The sequence below is a fragment of the Saccopteryx bilineata genome, chromosome 7 (genome assembly GCF_036850765.1).
Source record: "Saccopteryx bilineata isolate mSacBil1 chromosome 7, mSacBil1_pri_phased_curated, whole genome shotgun sequence".
NCBI lineage: Eukaryota > Metazoa > Chordata > Mammalia > Chiroptera > Emballonuridae > Saccopteryx > Saccopteryx bilineata.
Window position 1 is genome coordinate 89,985,041 of NC_089496.1, and position 14,288 is coordinate 89,999,328.

At 51.9% G+C, this 14,288-nt stretch overlaps 1 protein-coding gene across 3 annotated transcripts; it reads right to left on the reverse strand.

Moving 5' to 3' along the window:
- On the reverse strand, positions 1-9,894 carry CUEDC2 (CUE domain containing 2). Of its 3 annotated transcripts, none has more exons than XM_066240457.1 (10): positions 9,762-9,893; positions 3,155-3,267; positions 2,181-2,267; positions 1,703-1,846; positions 1,553-1,614; positions 1,347-1,471; positions 738-920; positions 549-610; positions 412-472; positions 1-327 (listed from the first exon to the last, which is right to left on the reverse strand). In XM_066240457.1, the coding sequence occupies exons 3-10, from the start codon at positions 2,252-2,254 to the stop codon at positions 181-183; spliced, it is 858 nt and encodes a 285-aa protein (XP_066096554.1). In that variant the 5' UTR covers positions 2,255-2,267; positions 3,155-3,267; positions 9,762-9,893; the 3' UTR covers positions 1-180. The 3 variants fall into 3 exon arrangements, with proteins under 3 accessions (XP_066096554.1, XP_066096553.1, XP_066096552.1); XM_066240456.1 differs by having other exon boundaries at positions 3,127-3,267; XM_066240455.1 differs by lacking the exon at positions 3,155-3,267 and having other exon boundaries at positions 9,762-9,894.
- Between the last annotated feature and the right edge of the window lie 4,394 nt (positions 9,895-14,288).

A 14,288-nucleotide genomic window follows, 5' to 3' on the forward strand; every position in this document is an offset into this window, starting at 1 on the left:
TTCATCTTGGGGCCACCTTTACCGTGCCCATGGGCAGCTCCAAGAGGAAGTTAACATGGTGGGGCAAAGAGGTAAGAGAAGGGGTAGAGAAGGGGTGAGGAGTTAGGACATGCCCTGTGTAGGGGTGTGGGGCTCCTGCATCCCTCTGGGATCTGAGCCTGGAAGAGTCTGACAAATGCCTCAGTGGAAGCGGTATTTTCTGGCTGGCTTGAGGTTGATGTATGTGGCCTTCATCTCCTCGGCCTCAGGGTTCCGCACATCTTTGAATCGCTCCCCCTTGGTACTCACTACCTGGTTGTCGATGTATCGGATCAGCTTCTTGGGGGCCTGTCAGGCAATCAGTCAGTGAGTAGCAGAAGCCAGGAGGTAGTTCCAACCACTCCACATCCCTACCAGCCCCTATTATCTCACCTCCCTGGGAGCCATGGGCCGGTGAATCTTCTGATCCTCTGCACTATCCACCATCATGTACCTGCCAAAAATTGGCTGGGTGATGCTCCTATCACCCTAGAAAAACCCTTCAAGAGCCCAGCCCAGCCCAGACTCACTTCTGCAGGATGAAGGACTTCAGCTCATCCTTTTGGGGGCCTCTGAGACGCCTGGGCAGGTCCTGCAAAGGGGAAACCTGGTCTAGACCCTAGGGCACTAGTAAAAGAAGCATATGGCAATAGGCCAGGACTAAAGTGGAATGTAGCTGGGGCTACATGGGTTGGGGTGGGGTATAGCAGAGGATATACCTGGTTGGGGCCATCCCAGACTGGAGGCCCCTCCTCCTTCCCTTCTACCAGCATCTGTACAGCTTCTTCCAGGTCCCCCCGAGCTTTGGCCAGTACCCACTGGGCCTGCTCCACTGAACAGCCAGGGAACACCTCCAGGAGCACATCCACTCCTGGCAGTAGCTCCTCCTCAGCACTGGCTGCCTGTGGGTATAAATGTTGACAAAAGACAGTATTTTGGCCCTGGCCAGTGGCTCAGTGGATAGGGCGTTGGCCCAGCATATGGACGTCCCAGGTTCGATTCCTCATCAGGGCACACAGGAGAAGCAACCATCTGCTTCTCCCCCTGCCACCCCTTCTCTCCCTTTTCCCCTCCCACAGCCAGTGGCTCAATTGGTTCGAGTGTGGCCCCAGGCTCTGAGGATAGCTCTGTTGGAGCGCATCAGCTTTAGGTGCTAAAAATAGCTCGATTGCTTGAGCACTGGTCCCAGATGAGGTTGCTGGGTGGATCCCAGTTGGAGTGCATGCAGGAGTCTGCCTCACTATCTCCCCTACTCTCACCTAAAAAAAAGGCAGTATTTCCTCCTTTTCTGCCCCCTAGGTCCCTCAGGGGTACCCTCCTCTACTAACCTCATCTTGATGGTCCCCAGCAGAAGAAGCCCTAGTATCTTCTTTGAGTTTTTCAGGCCGTTGCAGGGACTCGGGGGAGATGGGCACCTGACCTTGGACCTCAGAACTCTGTGGTTGCAGGTTCTCTTAAAGAGGCAGAGAGAGGTTTGCCAGAGCTTTGGGGATGGGGTTTATTCATCATCCAAGTGCCTGATCCCCAGACTCACCTTTGTTCCTGGCACCACTCAACTGCCCAGAGAGCTTCTGCATCATGTCACCTATTATACCCCTAAAAAGACAAGGAGGGTGGTAAGAGGACAACTCTGCACCCTCCATAATCAGCTAGCCCCCCTCCTCCTGGCCCAGGCAAGTCCCACCTTGGGATATGGGCAAAGCCAGGCACATAGGCCTCCATCATCTCAGTGAAAGCCTCCATATCAAAGTTCTCCTCTGAGGGGCCTGAGGGGCCCAAATCCTCCAGGACCCCAAGTACATAGGAGAAGATGACTTCATCCAAGCCGCTGCAGAAAGGGGACAGGACAGGTGGTGGTAAAACATTGGATACCTCCAGCACTCCCACCTAGCCTAAAGCTCCAGACCTCGGTTCATGAGCCAGGTCTCAAGCCTTGAGGCCAGAGAATATTCCACCCTCCTTCAGAGCTTTGGTTTCTCTCCGTCCAACAAGGGTAACAGGATAAGAAGTAAGGCCACACCAGCAAATCATAATCACCCCTCCCCCACCTCAAGAATAGGGCTGAATGTTCCCGTCCCGGTCTTTCCAGTGGCCATGGCCAAGAGCACCGCTAGGCAGCTCCAACCCTGGCCCTGGCATGACCCTGGGAGAACTGCTGCTACCTGAGGTCAGCCTCTGGGAGGTGCGTCTGGACAAAGGCAAGAAGGGCTGCACTGACAATCCTTTCCAGCTCCATGCTCTTTCCTCTTCTGAAGGGACACAAGATGTAGGTTTATCAGGCCCTCTCCTGCCTGCCCCTGCCCACCAGGCCCAGGGATAGCCAGCTCCTCCCTCCTGCCCTGCTGTGGAAACCACTTGTTGATGTTGCCCATAGCTTCCAGCTCTCCAGCTTCCCCTGCTCCCTCGAGCAGAGCCACAGCCCCTTCCTTGTCCATCTCTCCACGTCCTCCAGCTTGAGACAGGGCAGGGTACTGTCTCAGGAGAAGGCCCCCCCATCCTCTCTCTACCTCCCCACCCCATTCCCCAGCAGTGGGCCCAGACCCTCTGGCGAGAAGCCAAGGTCTCGGGGTCACATGTCTTCTGACTGAGGAATCCCATCACTGAGAAGGCCACTTGGCCCACAAGTCTAACCACAAGGGGTCCATTGTCCAGCCCCCCAAGGAGCAGGCCTCGGGACCCAGCGCAGCTCTTCTCCCACCCAGAATGGGCCACCCACCTTCTGGCACAAAGGGGCTTTTCTGACTCCACGGCCCAAATAGAAGGGGTAGTCTTCTGTGAATTCTCTTCCTGACCAATCCTTGCCTTTCTAGCAGCTTGGAACTATCTACAAAGGATTTCCACTTTCTTTCTCAAGGCCTATTAGAGGCCTGTAAGATCTGACCTTTGCTTACCTATCCGTCCTCCCCACTCGCTCCTCACTCACTCCACTCCCGCCCCGTCAGCCTCCCTGCTGTTCCTCAAACTTGCCTACCTTCTTCCTGTCTCTTTTAGACATCCACGTGGCTCACTCTCTCACTTCCTTCAGGCTCTGCACAAATGCTGGCTCCTCAGAGACCTTCCCTGACTAACCCACCAAAATAGGTATTCCTCCTACTTCCCAATCCCTACCGTGCTTTATTTTCTACACAGCATTTACCACAGCTTCAGGTTATTTTGTTTATTTGCCTATTGTCTTCCTCTCCCATAGAATGCAAGCTCCAAGACGAAGTGGGGAGGACTTTGTCTTATTCATTGGTATAACCCGAGCACCTAGAAAGATGCCTGCACTTAGTAGATGCTCAATAAATACTTACTGACATTTCATTCCCACCAACGTACGCTTGATTCCGAATCTGTATTTGTGAGTAATGAACACGTATATGGTAATGAATGGTCGACCCATAGATCCAAATGTCAGCTTACCATCCCACTCAGAAGATGCAGAGGCACCTTAAATTCTACCACTCCAAACTCACTATTTCTTCCCAATGTGTGTACATTCCCTCTCCAAATACGCACCTCCTCCTGTTTCACCAGCTGACACAACCACTCACTCAGTTGCCAAACCTGAAACTTGGGGATTACCCTTGATTTTGCCCTCTCTCAACCCCACCTGCTCCACTCAATCACTTAATCAATCAGCAAGTCCTGTCCATTCTATTCTCTTATTCATCTCCATTTCATACACTCCTCCCCAGCTGTAGTCTGGCTTCTTTTTTTTTTTTTAAGTGAGGGGAGGGAAGATAGAAAGACAGACACTCCCATGTGCCCCGACCAGGATCCACTCAGCAACCTCCACCTGGGGCCAATGTTCAAATCAATTGAGCTATTTTCAGTGCCTAAGACCAATGCTTGGACCAATCGAGCCACAGGCTTCAAGAGGGGTAAAGAGAGAAGGGGGAGAGGGAAGGGAAGAGAAGCAGATGGTCACTTCTCATGTGTCCTGACCAGGAATCGCACCCAGGACGTCCACACACCAGGCAGATGCTCTATCAACTGAGGCCACCGGCCAGGGCCTCCAGTCTGGCTTCTGCTCCAATGTCTCTACCAACATTTCTCAGTCTAAGGTCCTGAGTTACTTTTTTAGGTTTTGCTCTAATCTGGTTGAACCATAGGAGCTTACCAATATTGCCAGTTTTTGATGTACAAAAAAAGCAGAAATTGCCTGACCTGTGGTGGCGCAGTGGATAAAGCGTCAACCTGGAAACACTGAGGTTGCCGGTTCGAAACCCTGGGCTTGCCTGGTCAAGGCACATATGGGAGTTGATGCTTCCTGCTCCTCCCCCTTTCTCTCTCTCTCTCTCTCTCTCCTCTCTATAATGAATAAATAAAATCTAAAAAAAAAAAAAAGCAGAAAGAAAAACGCAATTTCTTATGGTTTCATTTACTATTTGCCCTTCCAAGCAGCATCATTGTTGGATTCTGAGGCACCACGTTCTCCTGTTTCTCTTCTACCTCTATTCTTCCCAGAGTCCCCTGGCTACTTCTTCCTAGAGTTCCTTCTCTGCTACCCTATAAATGTGGCAGCAAAGCTCAGGCTCAAAGCTGCTCCTCCTCTCTCCTCACTCCGTACCCTCTCTCTTGGGAAGATCTCATCTGGGCCCACAACTTGATGTACCAACTCCATGTCACCAATTCCCAAATGTCCAATCTTCTAATCTAGTCTCCACTTCTGCAGCACATCCAAGTCTTTTACTCCTCCAAGGCTGTCCTGAGTAAATGCATGTGCACACACCCAGTTATTCTTGTCACAGTATGGGAATTATCCTTGACGCCATCCTACTCCCTGCCTTCCCACATCCACTCAGTCACCAAGCCCTGACCATTTATCTCTCAACACACTTACTTCTCTGGATCTCTACTCCCATTCTGTCCCATCTCTTTTTTACTTCAGTGAGAGGAAAGGAGACGGAGAGACAGGCTCCCGTAGGCGCCCTGACTGGGATCCACTGGCAAGCCCACTAAGGGGTGATGCTCTGCCCATCTGGGGCACTGCTCCATTGCTCAGCAACTGAGCTCTTCTTGGTGCCTGAGGCGAGGCCATGGAGCCCTCCTCAGTGCCCGGGCCTACTCTCTCCAATTGAGCCATGGCTACAGAGAGAGATAAGCAGGGGTGGGGTGGGGTGGGGGTGCAGACAAGCAGATGGGCGCTTCTCCTGTGTGCCCTGACTGGGAATTGAACTCAGGACATCCACATGCCGGGCTGACGCTCTATCACTGAGCCAAATGGCCAGGGCCTCTGCTCTATCTCTTAACTGCAAGAGCCTCCTCAACCTTCTCCCCACTACCACCTTTCAACCAACAACCTATTCTCCACAAAAATCAGTTATATGATCTTGACAGAAAAATGTTTTTCCTGTTTAAAACCTATCATTGACTTCCCACTTCCCTTCAGATAAGCCCAGATTCTTTTTTGTAGCCTTTGATTCAGGGCCTTCCCACTGCCTACCTCTCTCTAGCCTCACCATGCAGCACCCCCGCCCCGGATCACTCCTGTCCACTCTGGCTTTCTTTCAGTTTGCCAGCACTCAAGCTCTTTCATGGCAAGGGCCTTTGCATGAACTGTTTCCTCTGCCTAGGCAACTTCCATGCCCACCCCTTGTCTAATTCCTTCAGGTCTGGTTTTTTTAATTTTTATATTATTTTTTTAAATTTATTTATTCATTTTAGAGAGGAAGGAGGGAGAGAGAGAGAGAGAGAGAAGGGGGCAGGAACAGGAAGCATCAACTCCCATATATGCCTTGACCAGACAAGTGCAGGGTTTTGAACCGGCGACCTCAGTGTTCCAGGTCGACGCTTTACCCACTGCGCCACCACAGGTCAGGCCCTTCAGGTCTGTTTTAAATTCCCTTCTTCAAGGGATGTTGTCCTGACCCTCCAGAACTGGTTTGGTCCCCTCCCTATTATACCCTCATTGCAGACTGCCTTTTCCTCATTTAGCAGCACCTTTCACAGCTGTAAGTATTTGAGCAATGTTTAATGTTTCTTCCAGGTGTTTCTTGAGGGCAGGGATAACACACATGGCTTATTCATCAATGTACACTCAGTATTTCCTGTGAAGTAGACACTCAATAAATAGTTACTGCCCACTTTACAGATAAAGAAACTGAAGCTGCCTGACCAGGCGGTGGCACAGTGGATAGAGCATCAGACTGGGATGCGAAAGGACCCAGGTTCAAGACCCCAAGGTCACCAGCTTGAGTGCAGGCTCATCTGGTTTGAGCAAGGCTCACCAGCTTGGACCCAAGGTCGCTGGCTCCAGCAAGGGGTTGCTCAGTCTGCTGAAGGCCCGCGGTCAAGGCATATGTGAGAAAGCAATCAATGAACAACTACGGTGTTGCAACGTGCAATGAAAAACTAATGTTTGATGCTTCTCATCTCTCTCCGTTCCTGTCTGTCTGTCCCTGTCTATCCCTCTCTCTGACTCTCTCTCTGTCTCTGTAAAAAAATAAATAAATAAATAATATAAAAGAAAAAAAAAAAGAAACTGAAGCTCAGTGGGTTGAGTTATTTGCTCAAAATCACCTGGCTTGACTGTGGTAGTCAAGCTTTAATTTCAGGTCACCTAGTTGAGGATATATTCTAGGGGCTACTCTGGAGATAGCAGGATATCAAGACTTTTAAGTGGGCTGAGACAGGCCTACCATCTATGATTAGCTTCCTGGTCCCCTGAGCGTAATGTAGAGTTGCTGTGGCAGCACAGGGTTCACTTTGGACACCAGGGCTGAGAAGCCCTAGCCCACCAGGGGGATGCCTACTTCTTTTTTTTTCTTTTTTTCTGAAGTGAGAAGCGGGGAGGCAGAGAGACAGACTCCCGCATGCACCCAACAGGGATCCACCCGGCATGCCCAGTAGTGGGCAATGCTCTGCCCATCTGAGGCATTGCTCCGTTGCAACTGGAGCCATTCTAGCACCTGAGATGGAGGCCATGGAGCCATTCTCAGTGCCCGAGCCAACTTTGCTCCAATGGAGCCTTGGCTGTGGGAGGGGAAGAGAGAGATAGAGAGAAAGGAGAGGGGGAGGGTGGAAAAGCAGATGGGCACTTCTCCTGTGTGCCCTAGCCAGGAATCAAACCTGGGACTTCCACATGCCAGGCTGCTCTACCACTGAGCCAACCGGCCAGGGCTGATGCCTATGTCTTGCTCCAGACCTTAGTTAGCATGGACCTTGGGGAGGAACAGAACTGCTCAGACCAGGCATACCAGATCCCCTCATTCACCTCCCCAAGAGGTCAGCCCCCTACAGAGACCATATCTATCCTGGGTTACATCATATCATGGCTATCAGTTGCCTGGCAACCTCTGCTGGGACAAAGGACCATGGTTGCTTCATGAAAGTCCAATTTCTAGAGAAGAAGCTATTGGCCCTGGCCGGTTGGCTCAGCGGTAGAGCGTCGGCCTGGCGTGCAGGGGACCCGGGTTCGATTCCCGGCCAGGGCACATAGGAGAAGCACCCATTTGCTTCTCCACCCCCCCCCTCCTTCCTCTCTGTCTCTCTCTTCCCCTCCCGCAGCCAAGGCTCCAATGGAGCAAAGATGGCCCGGGCGCTGGGGATGGCTCCTTGGCCTCTGCCCCAGGCGCTAGAGTGGCTCTGGTCGTGGCAGAGCGATGCCCCCTGGTGGGCAGAGCGTCGCCCCTGGTGGGAGTGCTGGGTGGATCCCGGTCAGGCGCATGTGGAAGTCTGTCTGACTGTCTCTCCCCATTTCCAGCTTCAGAAAAATACAAGAAAAAAAAAAAAAAAGAGAGAGAGAAGAAGCTATTAGGAATGTGTCTGATGCTTCTGGATTTCTAACCACGGTCTTTGAACCAACTAGTTGTTACTGGGAAACGCCTTACTGTGCCCAAATAAATGTCTTCCTCCCCTGAGCTTTGTTCCAGCTTGTCTCCCAAGGGAACATCCTCCCTCCTCCTGTTCTTGAGCTGCTGAAACTCTACCCAGCCTTCAAAGCTTGCCACTTTGTTCTTTTACCCTTCTCCATCCCTCAAGCTTTCCTCATTTATTTCCTGCCCAGAGGCTTCTCCCAGCATTTCTCCTCTGCAGTCACTGAGTTGGGGAAGCTTTAGCTTGGGAAGCCAGCCTTCTCCAGGGTAAGAACATGATTTCCATAAGACTTTAGTTTCCAAATTAGCCCACAGAACCCCATTACTCCTATAAGCTCTAAATTGAGACTCACTGATTAATGGCAAAAATGAAATGTGGGCCCTGGCTGGTTGGCTCAGTGGTAGAGCATTGGCCTGGCGTGAGGGAGTCCTGGGTTCAATCCCCAGCCAAGGCACACAGGAGAGGCGCCCATCTGCTTCTCCACCCCTCCCCCTCTCCTTCCTCTCTGTCTCTCTCTTCCCCTCCCTCAGCCAAGGCTCCATTGGAGCAAGGTTTGCCCGGGCGCTGAGGATGGCTCTGTGGCCTCTGCCTCAGGCACTAGAATGGCTCTGATTGCGGCAAAGCAACGCCCCAGATGGGCAGAGCATCGCCCCCTGGTGGGCGTGCCGGGTGGATCCCGGTCGGGCGCTTGCGGGAGTCTGTCTGACTGCCTCCCCGTTTCCAACCTCAGAAAAATACAAAAAAAAAAGTGGCTGTGATGCTGTCACGGATCCTATTTAAATGAGTCCTTTGATAATGGTAATAATGGTTAGCATTTACTGACTGCTTATAATGTGCCAGCGATTGTTCAATGCACCTTACATGTATTAACTTACCAAATCCTCACATAACGCTAAAATGTAGATACCAGTATTATCATATTATCCCATTTTTACCTAAAAGGAAATGGAGAACTGATAGGCAGAGTTACTTGCCCAAGGTCATACAGTGAATTGCAAATTTACACCCAGGCAGTCTTGCTCCAGAACTGTTACTGTTAACCACTACACTACACCACCTCTCATGATATAAATCCTCCTCTCCGGTTGGCCTGGTGCTCTTGCCTACCTCACAATCTTTGCTTACAGCATTCTCCTCACTTATAACTTCCTTCTCTCTACCTCTCCTGCAGGACTCATTTCCTCCCTGCAGCCAACCCTGACTGCCCCATCCTCACGGTCCCCAGCGGACCTGAGCGCATCCCTTGAACTAGGCACAGGCCTGGACTCTTCAAGATGCTCCATATAGATTCTCTGGACAAATTTAAGTGAGCCTGAGGGAAGGAGTACCATGCTGTTCCCTTGGGGTGGAGAGGTGCTCAAGGTGGAGGGAGAGCGAGAGCAGAAAGCATGGGGGAAGAAGTCCTGGGAAGCAGTGTGGAAGAAGTCCTGTGGCGCTCAGAGGGTCTAGGATGGAGGTCTTCATTGCTTCTCCCAGCCCCTATAAAGCCCAGTTTCTGGGGCCCCAGTTCCTCATGATCCAGAAGACATCATTGTCCCCTCACCCCCAAGTCAGGTCTTAAAGGCGCCAAGGACACTGACGGGTACTAGGGATTCCGATATACAAAGTCAGGCAGAGCACAAACCGGTGGAGGGGGGTAGCACAGGAAGTGAGACCACCATGATGGCCGACCCCTGAAGCAGGAGCTCCCTAAACAAGCTAGCGGGGTACCCGTAAGGGTCTAGAATAGTGGGCCCGAGGGCATGGAGATGCGGCTGCGGCCCTGGGGGAACACATGACGAGGGAAGCCAGAGCAAGCTGGGATGTGCCTTGATACAGGCCACGGCAAGAATCAGAAATGGGGGTCTGGGCGGTACCGTGGGGGAACACACATGACAGGTACCCTGGGTCAACGCTCTCAGTGACTCTCCTAGCCCTGGGAGGGGGGCTGGAGGGGAAATCACCTGCTCCGTCGGGCGCCGCCGGCGATTTGTCCCGCGCGGTGCAGCTCTCATCCCCCTAACCCCACCAACGAGATCAAAGGCGGGGCCCAGAGCGGTTCTCTTCCAGAAGCGCCGCAGTATCCATTTTTGAGAAGGGCAGGTGCCCACAAATGGGTGTGGCCTATGCTCCATTTTTATTTGTCTCAGGGCTTTGGACGGGCTCCCGTAGCGGCCAGTTTTATTGCCGGTAGGGAGGCGTTGAACAGGGAGGTTCCACCCGTGGGTGGAGTCGCAGTGTCTGACTTGATCACCGTCTCTAGATCCTTGTCATCTACCTACCAAAGACCGAAAACTTTTTGACCCCAAACCGTGTCTTCACGTGCGCCTTATTTCTTTGCCACAAAGTCTCCGCCCTCAAATCCTATAACTTTTTCCTACTCTGCTTCTTTCCCCCGTCCTTCCATAGACCCGTGGCTCCCTGGTTGGATCTGGTGGCCCCTTCCCCCCAGACCTGGTGTTCTTGCCCAAATCCCAATGTCTCCTCCCCTTCCTGTCCAGTCCAGGTTTAAGTCCTGTCACCCAATCAATTCTTAGGTGCTGACTTCCCCACCACGTAGGTCTCCTTTGCAATCTCTTAACAGAGATGTTTCCCCAAGATTAGGGTGGGTTACAGGGTCTGGGTCTTGGGACCACAGAGCCTTGTTGGGACTTGGGGGTGGGAAGAAGGTGCTCTGGGTAAGGATGGACCTGCGCTCAGATCCCGGGTAGCCTGTAGGCCAGGCTTACAACCAGTGCCTTCATGCCCATGTTGGCAGGGCTTCTCATTTATGGGAGGACATCTGAACTCCAGGACCCAGCAAGGACTCAGCATCCTCTTTCTGTTCCTGCTGCTTCAGCTTCCCGGCGCTACCCTGTGCGGAAGCCCAAGGCATCTCCTCCCACAAACCCCCACAATGGGTCATGAGAAAAAGACTTCCCTTCCAGGATGAGCTCCTTATAAGACTTGTCCCTTTGTAGGGTGCTGAGGACCCAGAAGCTGTCCCTGTCCTTAGGAGTCATAGTCCAAGGTAGAAAATCCCATCCTCTCCTCTCCCCTAAGGGCTTGAGACAGTGCCAAAATGTGGAGAAAAAGGGAATCACTACTTCCTCTTCCAACCTTGTTCCTCACTACAGCTCCCACCACACCACCAGGGGACCCTAGTCTCAAAAAGAACAAGATGTTGGCTGCTGGAAAGAAGGCACAAAAAGGGGAGGGAGGAAGAAGGAAGCACATTTGGCATTGCATCTGCCATAAAAACACTGCTGCTGCCAGCCTGGCGCTGCTGGGGTTAATGAGGGGTGTGGTAGCAGCCACTTTGAACTCTGGCCAGACAGGCCTCTGGGAAGGGGATGATGCCTGGCTCCATCAGTGCCAGGCTTCTGCCAGCTCTCTGAAGACTGACCATTTCTCCCCTTTCCCAATCTACCATCCTCCCTGCCACCCCCCACCCCCATTGCACAATACTGATGATGACTCTTCTCTCCTTACCATCCCCATTAGAGGAACTTTCAGATTTCCTCAGCAGAGCTGCCCCTAGTTCTGGCCCAAGACCCCTACAGCCATCCCTTACTTGAAACCTGTGCCTTTCCCCCTCCCTCGTTGCCTGTTTCTTAGATGGCAGTTAGATGAAACTAGATATCATAATGGGAAAGAACTTCCTGAGCTTTCAGGGAAGAATGATGGGAAAGTCCTCTTTGGGGAAGCCCCTTAACTCCCAGGTCAAACTCTGGAGAGTGCCAACTGTGCAGCAGGGCTCAGGTTCTGGTATGAGAGAACAAATGGGTGGGCTGAGGAGAGGGACCATCACAAACACAAAGACACATGCAAACTGTAAGGTAGGGGCTCCAGGGAACACCTGTCCTCAGCATTGCACAGCTGGCTTTAAGATCTTTATTTTCCGCTCCCTCAGCTGTCAGCTCTCCCTCCCTAAGCTGGGAACAGACTCCACCTGCCCTTTGGGTGCGGCTGGAAGCCACACTGGGTGAAAGGAGTTAGAGTGATGCCTCTTCTCTCCCCATTCCCTTAAATGAATTTTGCAGCTGGTGTTGGGGTGCCTAGGTCTGCTTAGCTGATTGGAAAGTCTAGAAGCCTATGTATGAGGAGTTAGGCATAAAGCGCAGATTTCCCAGACATCAAGAGCAGAGAAAGAAACTCCAGCTGGTTGGTCTCCAAGCCTGGGACGACTCAAGTCAGAGATTGAGGTGAAGGAGAAGCCTGGGGGGATGCAGGAGGGTAGGAGGGGTGTCCCCACTCTTGCTTGAGGTCAGAAGGACTCTCTGGGCAGTGTGCCCGGCCCTCCCACACCTTACTCCTTTCTCAGAAGAGCCAGGATAGGGCGGGGGTGGGAGTTGGCTGGGGCAGAGTGGAGGCTCTATTAAAGGAGCTCTCTGAGAGCATCACCGCAGATCCAGTCCCAGGCACGAGTAAGGAGGCTTCATAGGTAAGTGCTGCCCCCTTTCTCTTAACTCAAGCGGGGTGAGGGTAGAGTGGTTCCTGAGCCTGCTGGCTTGCCTTTCCCTCTCCAGAGATAGGCTGTAGCTCTGCCCTATGAGTGGGAATTGTACCCAGCCCTCAGTTTAACACACTAGAAAACAAAATTGTGTTTTGGGGAAATCTTTCTCTACCACTCTCCTACCTTTTGGGTATTTCCGATCAGATTTTCAGGGAGCTGGGACTCCTGGGCCCCTACCTTGGGGATCCACATTTTAGGGATCCCCTCTGGCTCAGGAAGCCCCTTAGTCTCTAGAGAGGTGCCCTTCTCAGTATACATGTTCTGGGTTTTCTCCCAGCTCCACATCTGGTCCTACTAGGAGCACTTCTGGGCACGAGATGATGGGACTGAGTTGGCAGTACCCACAGAATTCTTGCCATGGCCCTTAGTTCCTTCCCCTCATATCCTACATGAATTCCGTTTGAAATTTAAAGAAACGTTGCCCCTTTCCCTAGCGATGGGCCCCTATTTTCAGCTCCAAGCCAGACCCTTCCGGAGATAGGAGGAATCTTGAGATCCCACATTCCTTATCTCACCCATCTGGGAGTGGAGAAAATTCACAGAAGTGAGCATGGGAGGGCAGCATCATGAATGAGAGACCTTTGGCCCCCTGGCTCTGAGAACTGAATTCCATAGGACTGTGAGTGCTAGCAAATGCCCTAGGGACTCAGTTCTGGTGCCCGGCTGTGCTACACCACCAACAGTGAGGTCATGGTGAAGCTGCCGGCTCAGGCTCATAGTATCCCAGGCTGGTGCTCCTCTTCAACTTGGGCTACTCTTCTGCTCTAAGACTTGAATGCCCCCCCCAAACTCCTTACCTTGCCATAAAGTCTTTCAGAGTATGGCCCCCACTTAGCTTTCAATCATGATCTTCCAATGAAACTCTGCTGCTTCCTGCTGCTGCTGCCACGCTGATCCCTCCTCAGTGCTTCTTGGGACACCTTCCCATCACTATCTGTTGGAATCCTCGCCTTCACAGCCTCTGCTGTCTCTTTCAAGAAGCCTCTCTCAACTCCCCAGTGGTACATACGATCCCCTGGAAATTCTCTGCTCTTGCCTCCATCATGGCTCGATTTACAAGCTCCTTAGTGTCTAGTCCAGTGTTCTGCACGTAGTAGTTGTTTAATAAATGTCCCTTGGCTCTGGCTGGTTCGCTCAGTGGTATAGCATTAGCCTGTCATGTGCAAGTCCCAAGTTCAATTTCCAGTCAGGACACACAGGAGAAGCAACCATCTGCTTCTCTACCCCTCCCCTTCTCCTTTCTCTCTCTCTCTCTCTCTCTCTCTCTCTCTCTTCCCCTCTTCCCCTTCTGCAGCTATGGCTCGGATGGTTCAAGTGAATCGAGTCCGGGCACTGAGGATGGCTTGGTGGAGCCTCTGCCTCAGGCACTAAAAATAGTTCACTTTCAGCATGGCCCCAATAGGCAGAGCATCAGCCCCAGACAGAGTTGCCAGGTGGATCCTGGTTGGGGCGCATGTGGAAGTTTGTCTATCTCCTCTCCTCTCACTTGGAAAAGAAGGAAACAAAATTATTTTTTTAAATGTTCCTTAAATTTTGCTGAATGTGTCTCATGTATGAAGGGGAAGTTTGGCCTAGAGGTTAAGGCCACAGTCAGATTTCCTAGATGCATTTTCCATGTGTGACTTTGGGTTAGTTGTTAACCGCTTTGGGATTCATTTTCCTCATCTGTAAATGGGAATATAATTATATCCACATCAAGGTTTTGTGGAGATTAAATAGAGCTAATAGTTTCTACACAGGACTTTAGCATAGTGCCTGCACATAGTAAGTGTGAAGTTGTTATGATTCTTATTCTACTCCCTTGAGTAGTAATGGCAGCTAGCCAGTTGAGGGGTAGGATAGGGCTAAAAATTGGTCAGTTAACATTCACTGAGTGAAGAGCCCCAGACCTGATGCCAGGGCTGGGTAAGGCTGGGACAAGGCCAGGAAGAGGAGGCCGTCAGGATCCGGGCTTGGTGGCCCAAGCCTTGCTGGAGTCTAGGACCTCTGGCTTCCC